Source organism: Geospiza fortis, unplaced genomic scaffold (genome assembly GCF_000277835.1).
Source record: "Geospiza fortis unplaced genomic scaffold, GeoFor_1.0 scaffold11, whole genome shotgun sequence".
In the NCBI taxonomy this organism is placed as follows: Eukaryota; Metazoa; Chordata; class Aves; order Passeriformes; family Thraupidae; genus Geospiza; species Geospiza fortis.
The window spans coordinates 15,952,549-15,975,632 of NW_005054304.1; the positions used below are offsets into that span (position 1 = coordinate 15,952,549).

The 23,084-nt window shown below is 38.5% G+C and overlaps 1 protein-coding gene across 1 annotated transcript in view; it reads left to right on the forward strand.

The window, feature by feature from the left end:
• PPP3CA (protein phosphatase 3 catalytic subunit alpha) overlaps positions 1–23,084 on the forward strand; it is a 169,283-nt gene that overhangs the window by 59,861 nt on the left and 86,338 nt on the right. The window contains exon 2 of the mRNA XM_031066361.1: positions 9,483–9,683. Within this exon, the coding sequence (XP_030922221.1) occupies positions 9,483–9,683 (201 nt within the window). The remainder of the gene's footprint in view (positions 1–9,482; positions 9,684–23,084) is intronic.

Sequence of the window (23,084 nt, forward strand, 5' to 3'; positions counted from 1 at the left end):
ACAAAGCCAAACCATGCTGTTAGAACTAGTTGGTATCTAGACATTAAACTGCATGGGAGAAAAAGAACTTGCTAGTACCTCTTTATGTTGCTGTTTTTCCAGGTGTATGACCTGACCCCTAAATAAGAAGGGGCTGTTATTGGATCAATAATACATGTAGCCTAGTACAAATTAGTTTACTATATAATCAGATGCAGTTTTTTTTAATGCATGTGTATTTCCTGTCTCTTGATTATGGCTGAACAAGCAGAATTCAGTTTCAGTGGAATTCTGAAATTATGTTTTTCACACTAGTAAGTGCAGAGGCTGGCCAGTTCCTTGTACACCTTAAACCAGTGTGAGTCAGTATATATTCACTCATCCAGAAGTATGCTGATTTAAAACTTCTGTCAAGGGCTAGAATGCTACTAAATAAGCAAAGCTCTTTGGGATTAAAAAAAAATCCCAAAATTCAAACAAAACCTGAAGCAAACAAAACACCCACACATCAACTGCTATTTCCAACTTCTTGGCTCCAGCTGCACTTGGTCCTTACACATACTTATATTTGTAAGGCTTATTCCTTAGACTTGACTCACTAATTTATGAGGTGTTGGTGTATATCTGCTGCTTACTGCATGTCTCATGGTCAGCAAAATAATAAAACAGGTGAACATTTACAGGTCACCATGTCTTTATTTAGTTCATAGGGCATAGTTCAGACATTAATGTTTTAAATGTTTTTTCCCATCCTCATATTTATTGACTTAGGCAAGGTGTTTGAGTTTTTTATTTGTTTGTTTCACCAAAACGGAGCTTTTTAAAAAAATTTCAAATAAAATAAAACTTATATGATTCAAAGATGTTACTTGCAAGTCCTTTGGTCAACATGGCACTAAACTACCTTGGTCTGTTAGCATCCCTGCCCCCTTGTCTTTGTCCTTTGTCCTTAGGCTGCACATAAAGTTATCAATGGCTAGGTGCCAAATAGCCTTAAATTTGAAATGTGAAATGTATATTTTTAAATGATTACTTAGTAATGCTAGTAGGAATTTTTCATTTCTTCTGCCCAGTGAACTTTCTTGTAGCAGCCAGGGATGTGCTGGTGTTTCTCGTTCCAGGAATCAACCTCTGCAGGCTGACATTTAAGCAGAGCAATTTCTGTAATGTGGCATTTAAGGAGTATTAGGAAACAGAATTACTCCAAATAAAGGCTGCTTTACTTGCACTTACTCATCTCTCCTTTTAGGAGTTCAGGGCCAAGCTGGATGGGGCTCTGAGCAACCTCATCTAGTGGAAGGTGTCCCTGCCCATGGCACAGGGGCTGGAGCTTGATGCTGTTTAAGGTCCTTTCCAACCCAAACCATTCTATGAGTCTATGACTTGTTTTAACAAATTTGTCTGACAAGTGCCAGGCTGTGTACAGTGGTCAATTTTTTGAAGCTAAATCTTGGTTGCCCTGGTAGAACACTTTGGAAGGGAAATGGTGTTTTCTTTCTGCCCCTTTGCATGCCACTAGAAACTTTTGAGTTAGTCCTCAAAGCCAAGCTGATTTCTGACAAAATTTGGTAAAGGGTATCTCATTATGCTCAGAAGGTTGGAGAGGGAATTCTGTTTTGTAGGTGAGGGTTTATTTGCAGTCCCTCTTTTAGCTGCCTTTGCTATATAAGACTGAAATTTGGTAGTGTCAACTGACTTAAGTTGAACCAAAAAATCAGAAGAAAATGGTGCCATAAATTTGTATTGAAACCTGAAGGTTTTCCAGGTCCTAGAATTGATTGTTTGCGGTTTTTCCCCCCTGTAGATTGAAAAAATGCAATTACTTCCTAATTGCTTCAAATTAGGAACAATAGTGAAGCTTTACCATAGAAAAGAAATTATCCGTCACTCAAGTGTTTTGGGGGATGGAGGACTGTGCCTGATTCCTTATCTTAAGTCTTGGAAGACCTTTGGTATTTTCCATTGTTACAGGGTTCTTTTTCCCCTGACTATTTTCTCCAGAGGAATTGTTTTCATAAAAGAATTTAAACTCTGGGTAATTATTGTTCTCTGTTCCAAAAGCTAATAAAAACAAAGCTCAACAGTATTCAGTTAGAGGCCTATGGAAAAACTTGGGTGTAACAAAGTAGAAAAACAAACTTTTCTGATGAGGCCAGGAAGCTACGATCACATTTTCCAGTTTTTACTGTATGTGTTGGTCCTAACTGGGAATGTTTCCTATTGAACTGAATTTTTCCCCTCCACTTTATATTGTAGTTGATTTTTTATCCATGGACTGTGGATAAGAGCAGATCATAAATGTCAAAGATACTTGCATATGATCTCAAACATTAGGAAAGAATATTCTTTTGCAATATTTTATAGGGATGTGTGTTGTTTTGTGCTCTATAAGACTGATAGGATTTGTTTGTTTATTACAGTAGTTGGCCAAAAGATACTCTGGGAATGCTGCCGGTATATAACCACGTCCACTACAATTTGATATTTCATACAGACCCATTTCTTTGAATTAGGAGGCTTTTCTTTCTTGCAGTTGTTTTAAAGTGTACCTCCTTCCCTTCCCCTTTCCAGCCTGTACCTCCTCCAAGATTCTCAGAGTTCCTATGCTCTCTGATGTGTCTGTTGCCTGTAAAAGTTCTGATGTATTTTTTTCTCTGACTTTTTCTGAAAAACTGAAAACCAGTTTTGTTGCTAATTGCTTGATAAGGATTAAAAATTAGAGTTAGATTTGGCTTGTTACAGAGATATACATTTATCTATGTTGTTGATATCAACACTACAATTTATTACAAAAGTGTTCAAGAGTGGTTGAGATGAGTGAGTCAATCAACTCGCCAGTCAAGGGTCAAACCACCAAGGGAATCTTGTGTTTACCCAGGCCTTGGTGGTTTTTATAACTATTCTTCATTTGAGCCCCGAGTAAGAATATTGGGCCACTGCTCTATCTAACCTCTTGGAAGAACGTCTTTGTGTAAATTCTTCTTCAGGGTTTTAAAGCTTCCTGAGGTGAATATAAAGAAAAACAAATCCTAAAATAGTGAGTGTTGTTTTTAACTTTTTTTTAAGTGACTGAAGGGTGACATAGCTACTTGTGGTGATTCTTTGCAAGTATAATTTGACCTGAATTTATGAGGAGATTGGTTATGCTCTTTAAAAAAGTTGAAGAAAAGCGTTGCTATATACTTTTCTTATTGTTAGGTACTGTGTATTCTGGAGGAGTCCAGTAATGCTATGAAAAGGCCATAGCAATTCCTGAAATGGTGGGAAGTGGTAGTACTCTAGCCTTTCATCCCATAAGAACAGGCACCTGGCATCCACCCAGGGGCAGCCCATCGTACTTCAGCTTGGTAATTAGACAGAAATTACAGGATTTCATCCCCCTTCTGTTGGTCCAAGTTAATGATTACTTTTATTGTCCTTCCTTTCTGCTGTGCCACTGATGCAAAAAGATCCCTGTATGTTCATTAAAATGGCAGAGGCAGTTGAGAGATCATCCTGTCAAAAACTTATCCATGTGGTTGAGATGTACTGGCATAGCTCGCGGCACAGCGTGCAAGTCAGTCCCAGCTCCACAACTGGTCAGAGGCAGTGCCCTCCTGTGAAGTAACAAGGTGCACAGGGCTGAGACTTCATCCTTCCCTTGTGAGTTTGAGGCTCAAATCCTGTAAAGGTGTTGTGCTTCCTGAGGTGTCATGGAGTTATTCTGCATGAAGACTGTTTGTAGTGTGCTGGAATGGGTTGTCTTAGAGTGGGACATTTCACTGAAGGAGTGAAGCCTACTGATGAGAACGCCACAGCCTTAGTGTCTGGAAACAACATGGCAGCGTGTTGGGATCAGTACATGGTTGGCACAACCCTTCCTTTTGCAAACACTGTCCTATCACAGCTTTTGTCCAAAGTTAGGCACTCTTCTCTGAGGCAATTCTGTCTTTGCTGTTACGTTCCCTAGTTATGACTGAAGTGTCAGAATGTATTAAAAATATTCATTGGAAATAGCGTATTTGATGAAGTGTCTTTTGTTACTTTTAAAAATTTTTATAGTTTGAGCTTTTGTTCATCAAAAAAAAAATGCCAGCATGGCTCATCTCAGTGTTGTTGAAAAGCAGTTTCCTTGCCAACCTGTAGTACCTTCTGCTTTTTCTAGGCCACAGGTGTTATAGCCTCATGTCAAATGGCCTGTTTTCCGTGTTGTCAGCTGAGATATCTGTGAAAGGAACTCCTCTCTCTTTTCTCTCTAAATTTGGTATATGTGGGCTTTGTTGAGGTATGACTCTCTTGTCTGCTCTCAATTTGGTTCACATAGAGGTGCTGTTACTCAAAAGTGTCTTCATGTAACATTCTTTTTGATGGACTCTTTCTTTTTGCAGTATTGACTGGCTAGCCCAGTGAAAACCTCAGTTTTCTGTGAAGCAAAGAGCCTTGCTCATGAGTGATGTTAATTTAGTTATGTCTTTTAGCAAATACGGTTGTGAGCTCTTCTGATTACACTGCAAGAACTTGTTGGCAATGAAGAAAAATTTATGCTAGCTCTTCTGATTACACTGCAAGAACTTGTTGGCAATGAAGAAAAATTTATGCTAAGTTTCTATAGGAATCCTCATAGAGGCTTCTTATTTCATACTGTAGATTTATTTTCCAGATTCTAATTTCCAACACTTTCACCATCTGGTGAGCAGATTTAGTAAAAACAGTCCTCAAATACGTCATGTCTTAGAATAGCAGGTAAAAGCTTGATCTTTTAGAGAGAGATTGCCAATTCCAGTGCCTACTCTAATGACAGTAGCTAATGTAAAATGAAACCTGATAGTTTTTGTTAGGAAACATCAGAACATGTGTTCCATTTTAGCTCCACTGAGATGATTTTGGTTTGGCTCTTTTGCTGTCATATAAATGGCTGGATTATTTTTTTTTTTATCAGGTGTAGACATATTTCCCTGCCAAGTACACAAAAAAACTAATAACTTGCATATGGTATGAATGCTATAGTACAAAATTTTATGTTGAAAAGAAATTTTGTCTTCTGAGTAACTCAAGTTACTGTACGGTACTCCTAAAAAAATACCTGCTAAGGAAGTAATATGCAGGTTAAAAAAGAGATTGCAGTGATTCAGTGTGTTGGAATGGTTGAATCTGTCTCCAGAAAACTTGTGTATGGAGATGAAAGCATTATCCATGTGGTGCCTGAGGAAATCTGTGTAGGGGGGATGTTTGTCACATGAGAATTCCATGTCTTGCATGGCTGAGCAACTTTGGCAGTTCCCTTTCCTTTTTCCACTGCTTTGGTGAGCCCTGCACTGCCTGGGGGTTTCACTCTGTTCCCCTTTAGCAGCTGTGGATGGCAGTGACTCATCTTCTTGTTTCAGTCTGTCACCTGAATTAAGTGGAGTTCTTGAAAAACAATGTCATTGTTCCTTCCCCTTAGGTTCATAGAAAGCAAGTAAAACAGAAGTTCATAGGCAAATGTACAGGAATTAGGTAATGTTAAACTCATGTCTTTAGGTTGAAAAGTTGATCTTTGCTGCATCTTTGTGTTACCGCATAGGTTTTGTCAGACCCAATATGGTGCAGAAATGCGGAACTCTGATTAAATAGTAAAAACTCCAGTATGGGTGTTATTGGTCAGCAGAAATGCTCAAGGTTATGCTCTATGTTCAAACACATTATGAAATGGGTTAGATTTTCAAAGTCAGATTGCAAAACCTGTAGTTAACTGTTAAAAATGTTCCTGTCTTTAAAAAATACACTTTTGTTGGCATTTTGGAGATGATTTTTATCATAGTTTTAGGAAACTTTTATGCATACTGAGTCTGAAGGTTATGAAGAAGTAGATGTAAAAAACCCAAAGCTTCCGAGTGACCTTTTAACTTTTTTGCACCTGTGGCATAGTGTCAATGTGTTTAATAACTTGTGCTCTAGGCGTGGCTGTAGTGCAAATGTTTCTCAAAATGGAGAATTGCAAATTGCTGTCAGACAAATGCAGTGCATTGGGTTATTGAGATGTTAGCAGATGTTATTGGTGTGTTTTCCTTGCAAGTAAAAAAGCAAGCATATATTTGTCATAAAAGTATGGTGTGCTGTAGTTATGTACAGCCATGTAGCATAAGCCATTGCATAAAATTACAGGACAAGCATTACAAGGAGAGATAATTTGGGAACTGGAACATTGATGAAAGATAGTTTTTCTTATGGGCAGCCTCCTCTGAGAGTATTAATTTAGTGTACAGCTTCATTTTAAAATGAATAATATATAAACAAAATAATGCTTGCTTTGCCACATGCTTGTATTTTATTTATGCAAGCACACATGGTCCACTCTAATTAAGAAGAGCTCTTTATGGTTTATTTATTTGTTCCAGAGAGGCTGCTTAATATTTGAGAGAAACACTAATGATGTCTGACCTTTGCAGTGGCTATGTTAGTGATGAGATGGGTTTTGCAGGAGCCTGCAAGGACAGTAAAAGAACAGGTTGATCTTTTCCTCCATTTGCTGGAACATGCTCAAGAGACCTGAAAGCACAAGTGGAAAAATCCTCATTATGAAATGGTTAAAGAGAATTTTCTTGTGCTTTAGGATCTCAGGAGAATGTTACTGACAGGCTGAGGTCAAGGGTTTTAAACTCTGTTTCTTTGCATTTGGTTGTGGTCCATGTTTTATGACCAAACTACCAGGGTAGTATTTTGCCTGGCCAATAGTTGTTTGTTTGTTTTTTATGCCAGTATAAAGAAAGTAATGTAAATGAGATGGACACCGGTCCAGGTTTTAAGTTTTACAGAGTATGATTAGGCATGCATGAGTCTTGTGTGGTGGTCTTGTAGTGAGATTTGTCTCTAAACTTCTAAAAATATGTCTTATATGTAGATGCACATTTTATTGCCTCTCCCTTTTTATGGCCTTTACTTAATACAGATTCCTGCCTGTTTTTACAAAAACATCCCCTGGGCCTGCGCCGTGGCGAGGAGCTCAATGCTGGCAGCTCAGTACCCTGCTCCTTCCTCTTCCTGCCTTTCCCTGGTGGCCTCCTCTCCCAATTCTGTGCTCTTCCTCATTGTGTATTGTGTGCACAGTTGGTGTCTGATGAGATTCTAGGGTTTATTTCTGATAAGAGTCAAATTTATTGCATTCGTTGTTATTTACTTATATATGCTAATACAATAGGTTTAAAAAAGCAGAAAAAGAGAAAAAGGAATGGAGAAACAGATGGATACCTGTGTATTCAGATGGTAGCATTGCTCTCTATAAAGCAATGGAAGTTAAATGTTTGTTGTATTTATAAAAGGATTTTGGTTGATACCGCATTTGTGGGTGTTATTAGTAAAAATTATGTTTAACTGACTTCTGCATGAATGTGACCATTTCTTACTTTGTTCTTCTGTGGAAGCTCTGTGTACGTATACATTCAAAGTTAATAATTCAAAGTTAATATTCTCATAATGGAAGATGCAATTTGTGGTCTATTCAGTCACTCATGTTTTTGCTAATTAATCATGAATCATCTGCTATTGGAACAGTATCTTTTTTCTTTAATTAGGTATGGGTACATCTTTGTTGGAGCTCTGCCTGCAGAACTCTTACAGTCCTGCAGCACGTGTCATTTTTTCCTATATCAGTAGGTTTTATGTCATAGCTTCTGTTTGCTATTGTCATTACATCTGTGTTTTGCTCTGTCTTTATAAATGTAAAAATCTCCTTTCAGCATTACAAGCATATATGGTAGTTACCTCAAAGTACTGGTGCAGTGCATAGCTTTGTGCATTATCATGCCTTTAAGGAGGAGCAGTGGCTGTTGTCTTGTTAAGGAATGCAAGCTAGTGGTATGTGCTGCTTCCAGCCAAAATGATTGCAGATATGTACCAACTTTTCCCCTTCCTCCTTTCTCCATGCTGGAAATGCAGAATCGTTAGGACTAGGTAGTCTTCCAGGGTTTTGTTTTTGTTAAAAAAGGATCAAGGCTTGGAGAACTGCTGAGCTATCCCTCACCTTCTGTTTATCAGAAAAGACTATTCTTTTTCTGTGTTGCATAATAAATTGTTTATTTCATAAATTTTCACCTTTCCTCCCTTTTGCCCTGTGTTTAAGTCTGAGAGCAGTCAGGCTTCATTGTATTTCGGATACCCACATTCATAAGTCCCCACCAGATTATTTCAGTGAATGGACTGCTGAAGCAGCAAAAAGGAACAAAAACAAGATTGAGGTGGGGGGGAAAGGCATTTTATGAAGCTGTTTTTGTCAAAAATATCAGTGGAAAATAACTGTAAAGTTATTTTCTGTAAAGTAAATAAACTGTAAAGTAAAGTGAAATTTTTTTATTTTCTGCTGTTACTTCTGGTAGTGTAAGAGAAGAGTGTTGGGTTTGAACTTTAAATAATGAGTGTGAGTTATTGGTTTTTGCAGTCCACTGCTGGTGAAAGTAGAAGAAAACTGAAGCTAATGGATATATTCATCTGCTGTGTTAGGGTCTCATGTCTTGTGATGGGGCGAAGCTGCCAGTAAGATATTACACAGGGGACCCTTTGGCAGGGACAGGGTTGCACTGCAGATGTGACCAGCTTGAAACCAGCCCTGTGGCCGCCTCCTGTCCCTGCTTGGAGCTCTGGAACAACCTGACCCTCTTGCATCTGTGGTAGGGATCAGGATAATTACTCTGTGGCTGGTGAAGTGGGCGCTGCCTAATGCCACTCTAACTGAACTGCGATGGGGGGGGGGTTAAGCTGGGATAATGTTCCAGTCTCATCCTGGCAACTGACAGCGTCACCTCTGAGCCTTCTTGCTCCAACTGGCCCCAGGAGAGCAGGAACATACAAGTTTATGCCTCTGACCTTACTTGAGGACAGTATGCAAGTTGCAGCCATGTTGCCAGGACAAGCTTTGTAGTTATCCATTTATTTCCAACCTCAGTCTGATGCATCCTCTGCCCTGTCCGTGCTGGAATGGTCTCTTCAGCACTGATGGGTTTCAGATATATCTTGTGCAGCAGGCTATTACTTATACAGGGCAAACATCTTACATCCCTCTACCCAAAGTCATTAGAGAGAGCTCTGTCTTGGTTTTAGAATTTTAATTGGAGTGTATCTATGCATGTCCACACACAGATATTAAATATTGCACTTGTTTGTGCATTTTATGCCGTTAATGAAAGAGTTGCCAATGTTCTCTATTTCTACCAGAGCAGTTTAAACTCTGTTCCCTCCTTTCACTAGTATTCCCATGCCTTTTGGGGGATTTATTGACTGTATCTACCTGTAATTATGGCCTAAATATACTCCTCTCAATTTTTTTATAAGCATGAATTATTTCGTGCATGGGTTAATAATATATCTTGTAGAATACATGCACTTTAATGGTATCTTTGTGAGTCTATGTACAATTTAAACCACAAATTGTAAGAGGGAGTAGAAAATCTTTGGTAACATTGTTCTGCAGTAGAGATGTGTTTTGAAATGTGTCAGTAATAGAAGCTTTTCTGTAAAGACTGACCATATATTTTTTGGTTTTTTTCATGTAGCTGTCCCATTTCCTCCAAGTCATCGTCTCACAGCTAAGGAAGTGTTTGATAATGATGGAAAACCTCGTGTGGATATCTTAAAGGCACACCTTATGAAAGAAGGGAGACTGGAAGAGAGCGTCGCTCTGAGAATAATAACAGAGGGAGCTTCGATTCTCCGCCAGGAAAAGAATTTGCTGGACATAGATGCACCTGTCACAGGTTAGTGTGGAGTTTTGGTGATGGAGAGGAAGGAGTGCTGGCTAGGATATGTTTGGTAGTGCGTTAGTGTATGTGGCTTCCTGAGGCACTGAAAGGCAGCTTGAAAATTAGTTGTTCTCTCCAATATTTGATTCGCTCTTTGTCTGCTACCACTGGATAATGGAGGCCATCAAGCAGCTTGTAATTGAAAGGAAAGGATTACATCTGCTGAGACCTGTCTGTTTCTAAGGCAGGGAACATTTTTAGTCTTTAGGAGAAAATTACAACTATTTTCTGAAACGTGAAAAGTTACCTGGCCTTTTGCACCAGCTATTAATTCTGTAATTGTATAGATGTTATTTATCATAGTAGGGCTGTTCAGACATACAGACAGCATTGGGCTCTGGATGTCATGAAGTTCAACAAGGCCAAGTGTAAGAACCTGCACATGGCTTGGGGCAATCCCAAGCACCAATAAAGGCTGGGCAGAAAATGGACTGAGAGCAGAGGTGATGAGAAAGACTTAGAAATGTTGGTAGATGAGAAGTTCAGCATGTCTTGGCAATGTGCACTTGCAGCCCAGAAAGCCAGCTGTGGCCAGGGCTGCATCAAAAGCAGCGTGGGCAGCAGAGCAAGGGAGAGGGGATTCTCTTCCAGCCCCTCTGCACTGGTGAGGAGACCCCATCTGGACTGCTCCATCCAGCTCTGGGGCTCCTGACATAAGGAGCCCATGAACCTGTTGGAGCAAGCCTAGAGGAGGTCCACAAAGATGCTCAGGGTCCTGGAGCACTTCTCCTCTGCAGAGAGGCTGAGAGGTCTGGGGCTCTTCAGCCTGGAGAAGAAAAGACCTCAGTGAGACCATTTAGAACCTTCCAGTACCTGAAGGGGGGTCTACAGGAAAGAGGGAATTCCTACAAAAGCTCATAGTGACAAGGCAAGGGGGAATGTCCTCAAACTGATAGGTGGTGGGTTTAGATGAGATATTAGGAAGAAATTCTTTACTATGAGGGTGATGAGGCGCAAGCCCAGAGAAATTGTGGATGCTCCATCCTGTGATGGAGGGGTTGGAACTGGATGATATTTATGGTCTCTTCCAACCCAAACTATTCTGGGAGTCTGTGAGGCAATTGTGGTGTCAAATTTAGTGGAAATTTTAATTAGATGTTAAGAAAAATAAGAAATGCAGAAAAAAATTAGCAGTTTGTGTTGCCTGGGGGATTAATGAATTGTGCCAGTTGCAGAGCCCATCCTGCCCTTGACTATCAAACACTACCACCCACTCATTAATCCTCAGGAAATGCCTTATTTTTGAATTTCCTTCTCTAATTGTCTCCTGCCTCTGCCTGCATTCTGAATGTATGAATGCATTTGCTTGCTCTAATGTGTGTCCTCCCATATTTTGTTGTTGCTACTAGATATGAATGCATTTTTGACAACTAATTGATCTGTGACATAGAAAGTTAGCTGGGGGGAAAAAGATATCTAATTCCAGCCAGTTTAAACTATGAAGCCAAAGTATAAAACCTGGTTTAAGAAGTCAGGTGCTTTCATCACTTCTGCTTCTTGAGAGCCCTGATAAAAGTACAAGAAATAGTAATTTACTGCAGAGGAAGGGTCACCAGTTTTTATTGGCAATACTGGTAGCAGTCACCAAAAACTACATAGAAATAATAAACCCTTCATTATCAGGAAACCTTCTCTGAAGCTGAGTGTAGTGTCTGGACTAGAGTGATGCACTATTTATTAAAGCTTGTAATTTTTAAAATGACATCCAACTAGAGGATTGTAACTTGACCTGGAGAGGTAATGTGTATCATTTTTTATGTAATAATTAGCTTGTCATGCTGCTGTACAGTTCTGATGGAGATGTCAATCATGTTGCAGCTCATGGATGACTAAAGAAAACAGAAAGAATGAATAAAAGGACCCTTAGTTGACTGAAAATAAAATTCTGCAGATATATTTTTTTTGACACTTCAGAATAAATCAAAGAAGTTGTAGAGGTGCAGTACCCTTGTCCGTAACTGAGTGTCAGACACACAGAAAATTCTATCTTTTTATGGATTTTTTTTTGGTGTCATTTTTCCTTTTTTTTTTTTTTAATCCATTGAGAGATGTAGACTGTAGGAGGACAGCTCTGGTGTGTTGTGTCCCAGCTGATCTCCATAAGCCTGTGTTTAATGTTCTCTCCCTCTCTCTTTAATTTTTCTCTTCAATTTTTTTCTTAAATGCATTTGAAGGTGTTGGAATTGTTCTGAATTATATTTTGGGGATTAATCTCCTGAAGCTTACCCCATTGTATAACACTGATATATTATGAGTCTTTGATTCTTTTTTCAGTTAAGCCTACACCTTGCTTTGTTCTTGCCTTTGAAATTATTCTCATGCAGTGATTGTGATACTGCAGTATTTTTCAGGGTGGCTGGTAGCTACTTTCTTTTAAGCTAGCACAGGAAAGCTGGGCTCCTGATGTGTGTTAGCAGGGTAGCTGAGAAAGTGCTAATCTTCTGTATGAACAAACATGAAAGCTGTAGTTATGAAAGTGATCATCAAAAGAAAGACGAACTTAAATTGTGAGGGGGAGGTTGAGAAAGCTTGTGAGGCATGGTTGTTGTAGGCCTGACAATTTTCTTTGTATGAGTAGTATGACAGCAGGTGACTGGATAAAGAGAATATCAATTGTCTGATGATGTAGTGGAAGTGCCAGGTATGCAGGCAGTCAGGAAATAGCTATGCAGTAGAGGAAAGTTTTTTTCAAACATTGGGAAGAACAAACAAAACCACTGATAGAGTGGATAAGAAAATAAATTTTAGCATTCAATACAAGAGAAGCAATCTTTTTGAAGAATGATAGTAATAAACCACTAATAAACCCCCCTAATATGGGATTCTTTGTGGGAGAGGCATTCATCTTTAAAAATATATTCCTGTCACTGGCTTATAAGATGGCAATCATCAAAAAGAAGAAAAACAGAAGAGTGTAACTGTAGAAGTAATAGCATTGTGGATTATTAGAGTGATATACTTGGTAAGTGTTAAAGAATATGAAAAGTTCTTTCTTAAAGCCTTGTGCAACCATCCAGTCATTTGAAATTTCACTTTTTTTATTTTAAGGGGTGATAAAATTGTCCTCAGAAGAAGTATCAGAGTTCTGTTTATAAGTCATGTGCAATGAGGTGGGTACATACAAGGCTTGAATTTGAGCAAGAAAATGATAATTGGGTGTGAGTCATGCAAAGAGCCTGAATGTGACATGCGCAATCAATTATTTTGCATTTGTGTATAAAACTTTGTATCTGTGGTTAGCTGGAGCTATCAATGTGATAGCTATTTGAATTAATACATTTTATTTTCAAATTTGGCAAGGTTATAAGCCTTTTGAAGTATTCCTGATGAACTCATTTGTGAGTGTAGCTCAAATTGTCGTTGTTTGCTTCACGCATGCACTGCAGGTCTGGCTTACAGACACAGAGAGCTCTTCCTGCAGTTACACCGGGCTCCTGCTCACTGGTAGGAATATGAACTGAGCCTGAAATAAGAGACTCCAAGTGCCCTGCTGTCAGGACTTTTCTTGCATCTGGGAAGTGATGAGGCAATGTTGTCTTGACTGACTTCTCTGTAACCTCTTCACTTGGAGAAATGCAGACTTCATTTGAAGCTTGTGTGTTTAATGAGGTTGATCTACCACTTGACTACAGGTGTTCAGTGGACAGATGTTTTTATGGCAGCCTTAGGATTTCCAGTCCTGTGTTCATAACAGTATAATGACACATGGGGAAATTGGCTCATTTTTAGTGTTTTTTTTTTCCTAGAAGGCTAAGAAAGTATGTCTCTGAATCACTCTGATGGCAATATATACTGAAGTCACACTCCAAAGTACACTTGGGAATGCCAGATTTATGATTGACTAGGTAGCCTTATTACAGAGGTTCATTACTATACAGAGTGATTTTGGGCAAGTGATATACACTGCCCTTTCTTTGCATGATGACTGACTGCACGGTTTTATGGGCTCTCCCAAATCTAAAAATATGCTGCTTGGCTACTGACCATTCTTAATTGCATGCCAAGCATGTCCTTTTGACTTCAGCGCATGGGTGTAACTTTCGCTTTGTGCTTTAATGTATAATGACGTACATAACTACAGGATAGAGATAGAACTGTAAAATGATATATTTATTTAATATCTATCATTGCACATCTTTGCTTGTACTTTAGATGATTTCCCTTGAGGATATTGTTATATTTACAGATAGTGAATGAAAATAGCATACCTTTTGTACATATGACTGCACAAATGAATAAGCTTGTAAGATATGTATTGGTGCTTTAAGATAAGTCTTTTTTCCCTGTTGATATCTATATTTAAAGTAATTAATTTGTGCTCTTTTTTCTTGTCACACTTGATAGATCTCATTGTTTGTGCTCAGTGTGCAGTCCTTTTAGCTAGTTTTGCCCGTCAGTACTAATGCGAGTGTCCTCCAGTAAACTAAGAACATTAAAACCTAAGTCATATACATCTTTATAAAACTGTGCTTTTTAGTATGTGTACTGAAATGTAATGCGTGAATATTACTGAGGCAGCTGTCTGTGTACAGATGTTCTCAACTCTGTTTGTGTGGCTGCCCCACCAGCAGTGTCCATGACAGTGGTTTCAGTATATACTTTCATTCTAAACATGCTTCATTGAGGAAGTCCTGACTCTGTGTTAGCCTGTGTGCAAAGCTTTCTGAACTGCCAGGTGCATGCAGCTTGGTAGATGAAGAGGGGAGAGCATCAGGGAAGACAGAATAAAAGCTTATTCTTGTAATGTAGAAAGTGTCTCACTCTCTGCAGGACTCCTTGGCCATATTTTCCTCTCCTAGTCCTGTGTTTTGCAGCTTCAATGTTTATGGCTGTGGTAAGTGCAAGGAAACCACTGCTGTTTGCAGAGCCTTCCTGGCTACTCCTTTTGCATCACATAACGTAAGGTAGGGTGCTTGTATCCTGTAGGTTTGGAAGTACTAACTTTGTCCATGCTGAGGGGAAATAACACCCACTTGCACTATTATTGCAGTGTCTTTGGGTGGAAAATTCCATTGGCTTGGTTGAAGCCACAGCATTATGGAGATCCAGCTCAAATACTTGAATTGCTTGTAATGTTTGCATCTTTGTGAACACACAGAGTTTTTGCAATTCAAACTCTAAATTGATGAGATGGAAAAGGTTGTCGGCATTCATGGACAAGCCTGTGTGGGAGCAACTGTGACGACTTGGGTCACCTTTGGAAACTTTTGTGCGTTACAGGTCCGTAAAAACTAGAGGGAAAGCCCTTTCCTGCCAGCATGTGCCTTTATGATATGTGAGGCTTCCAGATGTTCTCTGGGTACATTATTCCGTGGAATGGTAGGGTGTCCTGGGCCTGAATTTTTCTTTATGTACCACATATATTTTTCTTTTGCCCAGTTTCTCTCATTTGGTAGCATGAAATGATATTAGTAGGTTGCTAGTGCTGTGCAGGCTAAAACTTTGTAAACAGCAAGAATTTCTAGCTAAAGTGATCAATGTTAAGATGAGTTAATAAAAGTATTTATGTGACATTATAGTAAAAGAGAATAGCATTTAAAATTACATTGAATTTAGTATGCATGTGAATGATCTGATCCAATCTGAGAGTCAAACTAAACCAGTTCTTTCTGACTGGTTTAGTTCTTACCTTTGAAGCAGTTTAGGATAAAATTTCAGCATGGAAAATAAGCAAGGTTGCTTATTAGAGACCTACAAATGTTGTTAGATCAATCCATATTTGCACAGCAGTGTTTATTTGAAATTAACAGTTCAGTAAAAGTAATTGTAGTTGAAATTTATTTATTTCATACTTAGAGTTAAACCCTATGTACTGTGATCACTGTTGAAGAAACTATTGAATTCCCAGAATATGTATAACTGAATTTTTTACATATGTGCCATGAAAAAAAAATCACATACGTGATCAAATTGTGGAGTGGTATAAGGCTGGTGTCTTCAGACACACGAGTCTTAAAGCTTAATTGCTGGTTTGAAGCATAGATACCTGCAACTTTTGAGGATAAGAATTGGACTTTTCCCTTCTTTGCCATAGGACATTCAGTATAGTTACCTTGAAAAAGCGTCTTTAATTTTGTTTGTGGCACTAAGAGTGTGATGGGGTCCTCCCTCAGAACAGGATGCTGGTTACAGTACAACTGTTTTTTCTGTATCTTGGAGATACATGAGAGTTACAAATGCTCCTGGTATAACTGTATCAGTTTGAGTTTTTGTTTTAGCAGTAACACCTGAGACCTGGACACATTTCTGCAAATTAGTCTCATCCTCTGATTTAGTAGCTTGCAGTTAATTCTCCTTCATCATAGGAAAGTTAACTTTGCCTGAAGTGAGGTAATGTCTGAAGTGAACTTTTACTTGTTTCTTTCTTAATATCCATTCACAATCTCATTTGCGTAGATGAAATTTCAGCAGAACAGGTTAGAACTGGGAAGTGGAGGAAAGGGAAAGTATTAATAGCCCCCCCTACTCTTGCGTCTGTCTTGAAAACAATAGTCCAGTCGTTTTGACATGTTGTTACTATATAAGAGCAGACAGAAGAAGGAAGCAGAAGCAGCAAGAAGAAAGCAGATATGCTTTCTCAAATTAATTAGACTTTATGAAGAAATGTTTGACATAATTTTTTAAAATGTGTTAGATATCCTCTTTTCTCAATGTAGCATAAACACAGTTTGCTGTTGCACAATTATTTTCCATTACGTTATTACTGTTGAATGTCATTAAACTACAGAAAACCTGCATTTAAACTTATGTTTAAAGTAATTTACCATATAAACATACTGTTGAACAGATAAAGTGATCTTGATTGGATCCTTTATTTGGGTTGCTGATTAAAACTGACACTACTCCAGCTATTTTGCATGCTTTATTGAGAACTCATAATGCATCAAATCACTTGTGGCTTAAAATCTGATTCTTCTGTAAGAAGGTGAAGATCTAATGCTGTATATAATCAGATTTTTTTTTTATCTGTTCCTTCCCTAAGTGCTTCTGTTGGTTCCAGATATAGATTGAAATATGTGTGCCTGCATCCCTGGTAGAACAAAGCAATTGTGTCTTGTAGCTTAATTGAGCTGCTTCAGCCATTAGCATCTGACATTTTGGCAGAGATGATCTTTTCTAGTAGCAGCTGCTTAAATCTATCGTTATTGCCAAGACAGGGGATACTACTGATGGTATTCTTTACAACTACCTCAGTTGTTCTTAAAAATGATCTATCTATGGTTCACTTTATTTGGTGCAAAAACTGTAGTCAAATAAGCCAAACTGAATTTGTGGAATCTGAGATTTCCTTCAGATACGGAGCTTAATTTGATGCTGTGAAATGGAAGATCAAATATATTTTGGGCTTCAAGTTAGCACAGAAATTGTATTGATTAAAAAAGTAACCACCAGCAAAAATACAAAAACAACTGCTTGCAAACACCTAAGCCTTCAGGACTTTGTTCTTGCCATCTTTTATTTAGCATGTGGGTGGTTCATCATGTAAATACTGACAGCACAGTATAGCACATTAGCATTTCTTCTAGGACTATTCCAAGCAGACAGAGTACATCATAGCAGTGATGTTTATTATAGCTTCTCAAATATGTATCTGCAACTTGTAAAGCAGAGTTTTTACTTGCTTTGCAATTTTGTAGTCAGTGGCACAGCTTGAGTTAGACCTGGGTCTTTGACACTTGAGTTCTTTTTTGAAAATGACCATAATGTTTGTACGGTGTAATCCTCATTAAGGAGAGTGAACCTTTTTTCTTGCCTTTTGTGTTCTCTTAGCTTTGCCCAGTTACTCCTCCTTTTGATTCTCACCTTGGTTAATTTAACTGAATCTTAGGTCGTAGTCTCTATTAGTAAGGGATGTGGGAATGCAGTGGGAGCACTGCTGAAATCACAGCCCCCCCATGTTCCTCCTCCTATGCATTTTGGATGAGGGAGCTACTGAAATGAGTAAGAACTAGAAGGAGGCAGAGGGAAATTCCAGCCTATGTTTGCCTTCCCCCTTGGAAAATAAAAAATCTACCAGTCACAGGTGAACAAAACAGAGTTCCCGATTTTGTTTGAATGTGAAATAATTACGGAGTCATGATTTATATGTGTGTGAGGCTGAAAGGGGGATTGATTTGGTCTTAATCACACTGTACCTGCAACAGCTGTAGAGTGGCTGCAGTACAGAAATCAAGAAAAGGAGTCAGAGGAGTGTGAGGGGGTGAACTAATAGCAAGTCAGAGCAAACAGCATTTTGTGTTAGCTGATTGTTGCCGTTGGAGGTACCATCATGTTAATCTGATTTGGGAGTTGCTGTGCAGAGGTGTGCCTCTGTTGTTCAGAGTCTGATTGTGCATTTGGAGCTAACACCAGCTGTCTCTTGCCTTCATCTCTGCCCTATTTTTATGTGTCTAACCTTTCACCAAAACCTGCTGAGAAGCCCTAGCAAGTGCAAAGGAGATAACTAATAGGTTCCTCCTTAAAGAGATACTATAAACATACCTGTCATCACTTAGAGCATAAATCAGAGAACATTAGAAGTTGGAAATGATACTTATAGAAGGACATTATTCTGGGCTAGGTGATTCTTCTACTTCTTCCTGCCTTTACATGCTTTTGCATTAGCATTTTAATTATTCTAAGAAATACTACCAGAGCTGAGACAGATGCTTTCTTTATTTGGTTTTCTGCATTTATCTAGAGAAAACCTTTATAGAATAATTTCCAGGTGTATATAATATCCTCTGAAGATACTGCCTTTATAAATGAAAAAGAAAACTGCTATAGTTCAAAACATTGAAATTCATTTTTTAAAAATAGTATTTTAAAATGTTCTTTACAGCCTAAAAAAATCCATGATCTCCAAGTAAATGTGCCAGTTAGGAAGATCAGTTTTGCTCAACAGGAACATCTTTTCAATCTGCAGTTGATTTCAGAAAGTCTTGGGAAGTGTCACAGGGTATTCTGGCAATAATGTACATGATTTGTACTGGTAGCGTGTCAAGCCATGACACTTTCTTTTGACATGGGGGTCATTATGTGCATCTTGTAGGGCATTAAGACGTTAAATGGTGAGTTTCAAATTATTCCTTAATGTTCTCTCTGCATTGACTGTTTGCTCCTGCTTTTCTCTTCTCAGCTTTAGGCATCTAAATCTAGTTGAAATTCATGTATTGATACCACTTGGGGTGCTAATTTCTTCCTGATAAAATGTTTTTGATAAGTGAAGAGGACCTTACTTCTCATCCACTAAAGATTCAGCATTAATTGAATTTTCAATAGGAGTCTGTCCTATGACATGTTGTCTTTCCCTTTATTGCATACTGAACTTAGCAGTTGTATTGAACCTTTTGGATTGCTTGGTTTAAGTTAATGTTGTTCCTTCCTGTGAGATTTTCATAGATTCAGCTATGTCATCTTTAAAGCAGGCAACCCAAGAGCAAATGGCAATGGACTAAGCTCCAGTTTCAGAGCCTTTGTGAGAGTCAAAACCAGCCATGGTGCTCAGCACAAGGGAAAGTGCTGTGGAGAATCCTTCTTGCTCATTAAGTGTCCCAGCATTACTGCTTTCAGATGGTACTTCTGAGAGTTGCCCTGTTGAATTTTTGGCAGTCATTCTTACACCTCCTAACTTACTTCTGCAAAAAAATTTACCTTTACAGGTGGAAAATACCACAAAACTATTGCTTCAGTCAGAATAGGTTGAATTTAGATGTCAAAATGAATGGCTTGTGAGAGTTCATTACAAGAGTTTATTCATCTAAACAAAAAAAATTCTTCTGAATAACCAAGGAGATAAAATTCAGTGAACTGTCAGATTTATTATGTATTAACCTGTATTAAGAGCACTTAAATGTATCATTTAAAAAAACCTGAAGAAAACAACGCATAACACGTTTCAGTTCATTTTTCATGCATGTTCTCCTTTGTATTTGGTGCCCCCTGTACATACAGGTCAAGAGCTTAGAGTGGCAACGGGGGTTGGGGACATTGCTGGTGGCCATAGAAATGAATCTTGCGGCTTCAGCTGTTGACACAGTGGCAGAACACTTTCATTTGCTTTCTGCTTGGCTTGATTCCTGTCACAGGCAATAGTTGGAGTTGTCTAGAGCAATAAATTATGAAAGTTAATGTAGCTTCTTTGTTCCACTTCATTTCCTTTGGTTCTCATCAGTCTTTAATAGGAGGAAAAAGAACTAGTCTTAGTGCAGGTACACAGCTGAAAGTGTAGAGAGGAAGACCTAAGAACTGTTTGTGAGATCAGCCTGCATACATAAATCTAGGTTATATTTTTTCCCCAAACTATCAAAAAAATTTCAGTTGAAAGGGTAAAATTCCTTTGTCGAGAAAATCTTTAGATTCTAGACAAATAAGAAAATATTTGTCTCTAAAAGGCAGTTAATTAGTAATGCCTATGGCAGGAAATAACCAAAAATTGTACTTGAAAGGAGAAGAGTGTGGTAAGGGTGTTGAGGTAAGACTTGATTGGTCTCTAAGTACAATAAAGCAAGCATTGTTATAGGTTTGGGTGTGGTTTGTGTGCTACATTTGTTACTGTAATGATTGATAGCAGCAGATTAAGGACAGGCTTGTAGTCTACTGCTTCTTGTAGAGTTACTTGGAGTTAGGGGTGGTTTTTTGTTTGTCTTGTTTTCATTGAGATGTCTGCTAAGGGAAATAAACTTTCTCATTATAGCGGAAAAACTGAAATTTCCAAATATATGTAGAGGTTAGTTATGGCCAAAACCACCTGTTTAGAACAGGGAACCAGTATCAAATGCAATAAAATCCTGTGTAAATCAGTAGTCCCTCTTTGAAAATCCAGTGCATTGCCCCTAGATTTTATTGTAAAATTAGAGAGACACCATTAAGGAGATGTGGGGAGAAGACATCGGGCATGGTGCAGAATACTGCTCTGGCTCCCAGAATCCTTGTTGTGGGAACAAAAGTATCCTCAGTAAAATGATGACTTTAGCAATGAAAATACTTTCAGATCAGTGACACCAATCTAGGTCTTTACTAGTGCTTTTGCTTTTTCTAGTCGAGAAGCTTGAAGCTTCAGAATATGCAGGCTCTTATCACATGCAGGAACTCCTCCTGAAAGCATGATCTTAAGATGTAGCTGGTTGAAGATGCCATCTGGTGGCATGTGTTTGGTGTGTCTGACTGCTTCCTGATGCACCTATCATCAAGGCCATATATTCTCAATATGCAAGAGAGAAAGAGTAACCACACTGATAAGGCCAGAACACAGAGGTCTCCAGCTGTTGCTAGGGAAACAGGCTGGAAGATGACCACAGCTGTGGGAGAGCAGATAAGGATAAGCAATTAATGCAAGTCAGCCTTTTACTTTGGAGTCTCATTTTCTAAATAAGCATTTGGCAAAAATTTCAGATTATCTTACTTGGGGTGGCAGTGAAGAATAAACTGGACTTCTCTTGGGTTGAGGCAGCAATGAAATGATGAGGATCTGAAGCCTTTACTTGCTGCAGATTTTTGTGGTAAAAGGAAATGTGTTTCAACTGCATAAACAAAGCTTGGGTGTGTGTGTCTGTGTTCTAAAACCTCAAGGTCTGTGTATTCTTTTATCATTAAGAATATCTGGAATATGAATATCACCTTTCCTAGTTCTTCAGTGAAGCTTTTTTCTTTGAGGAGAGCTTTTCAGGTCTAACAGTAATTGAATGGGTAAAGGTTAAAACTTTATAGCAGTAGCAGTTATTCACTGTGCTGTTGAAGTTAAGTTACTCAGTTTAGGTAGTTTAAAGAAAATCAAGACATTAAGCTGCCAAAAGACATCTATCTTCTCATAACACTTGCAGCTTCTTTGGCGCTTAATTCATCACACTTTTTCCCTAGGCACCGGTGACCTACTCTCCAGAATGCAGCTTTTTTCAGCATAGGTTTCATTCAGTAATGAAGATAATGCTATTTTTGTTTTGTTCTTCCCACATTAAGCCCTTTTCTTAAAATAAATCAGGTTGACCAATACCTTTTAAAATCACATTGTGCTGCCTTTTGTTCAAAACAGGGCCAGGTTCAAAGGTAGATCAGAGTAAATGCTACCATTTCTTAATTAATCCATCTCATTCTTTCCAGCTTACAAACATTCATCCTTCCCTCGTAACATGATGTTTCTGAACAGACCTCCTACTAGTCCAACTGTGTTCTGAGGGAGGTTAACTCCTCACAAAAGCTATGATATTCTTCAAGCATCACGACTGTCCCTCATGACTATGCTTCTTACTGTCTGTCCCTGTTTTATCAATTATCCATATTGTCTGTTTTGCTCCAAGAACCCCAATGACTCATCTGAGCTCAGACGGTTTCATTCTAAGCCTCTGAAATATTTCTTTTGATTCTTCATAGAAGAAGGACCATATGCAGCTCCTTTTAACTTTTTGTTCTTTTCTGTTGGTGATTTTGTATTCAAAAAATCTGGCCTTGGAAGAGTAGTTGTCTGAGCACTGAGATGTCTTTTCTCTCAAGACCAAGTCCTTTCATGCTCCGTGGGAAGGGCGGTGTTAACATTTAGACTGTCACCAAAAGCTATTGCTCTGCAATGTACAACTGATGATTCTTCCCCGTTGCCGGAGTGTACGGAGGAGAGTGTTCAGAGGCTGTTTTGGGTGCCAGCTGCTATTTCATCTACACCTCTTGAGTACCTACCCTCTGTCTGCCTTTGGACTCACAGACCATTGCTGATGCAAGCATAACTTTGAAGAAAGAGTAATAATGAAGAAGATGTGTTCAGCTGATGTGTCACTGTCCCAACTGAATCTATCTCAGGGATAGATATTATTTAAAATATTTATTCTGTGTCCTCAGGGACACCTAGACGCTGAATCTGTCATGCAAAAGGTCTGACTGGTTCCTTAATTCCATTCTGCTGTGCCACAAATCTCTTAAAACTTTTGGAAGTGAAGTATTTGGTTAAACTCCTGTTAGTATACTGGGATATCGGGGTATAAAAAAAGGACTTCCCCAAAGTATCTTATTCACAGAAAAGCGTGGAGAAAGGTATTTCAGTAGGAGGAGTATGTTTTTGGTTGCAGCAATTGAATTCATATTGACAAGAATTTTATGTTAAATACAGATCCTAATAGTTGGAATTTTTTATTTGGTGTCTGTTCTGCTGCATTTTACATGTTTTCTTGTGAACTAGAAGTATTTTCCAGTAAACAAGTATTTATATCTAGAGTGTGTATCATATGTGATCTCAAAGCACAGTTGTTACAGCTGATAAATGTGTTGTGTGGGTGCTGTATCAGTTATGAGGCTCTGGTGTCTTTGCATGCATAGGGGGTATAGTGTAATTAATGACATTAAACTGAATAACACACAGCCTCCCCATTGTTTCTCTTTATGGATGTAATT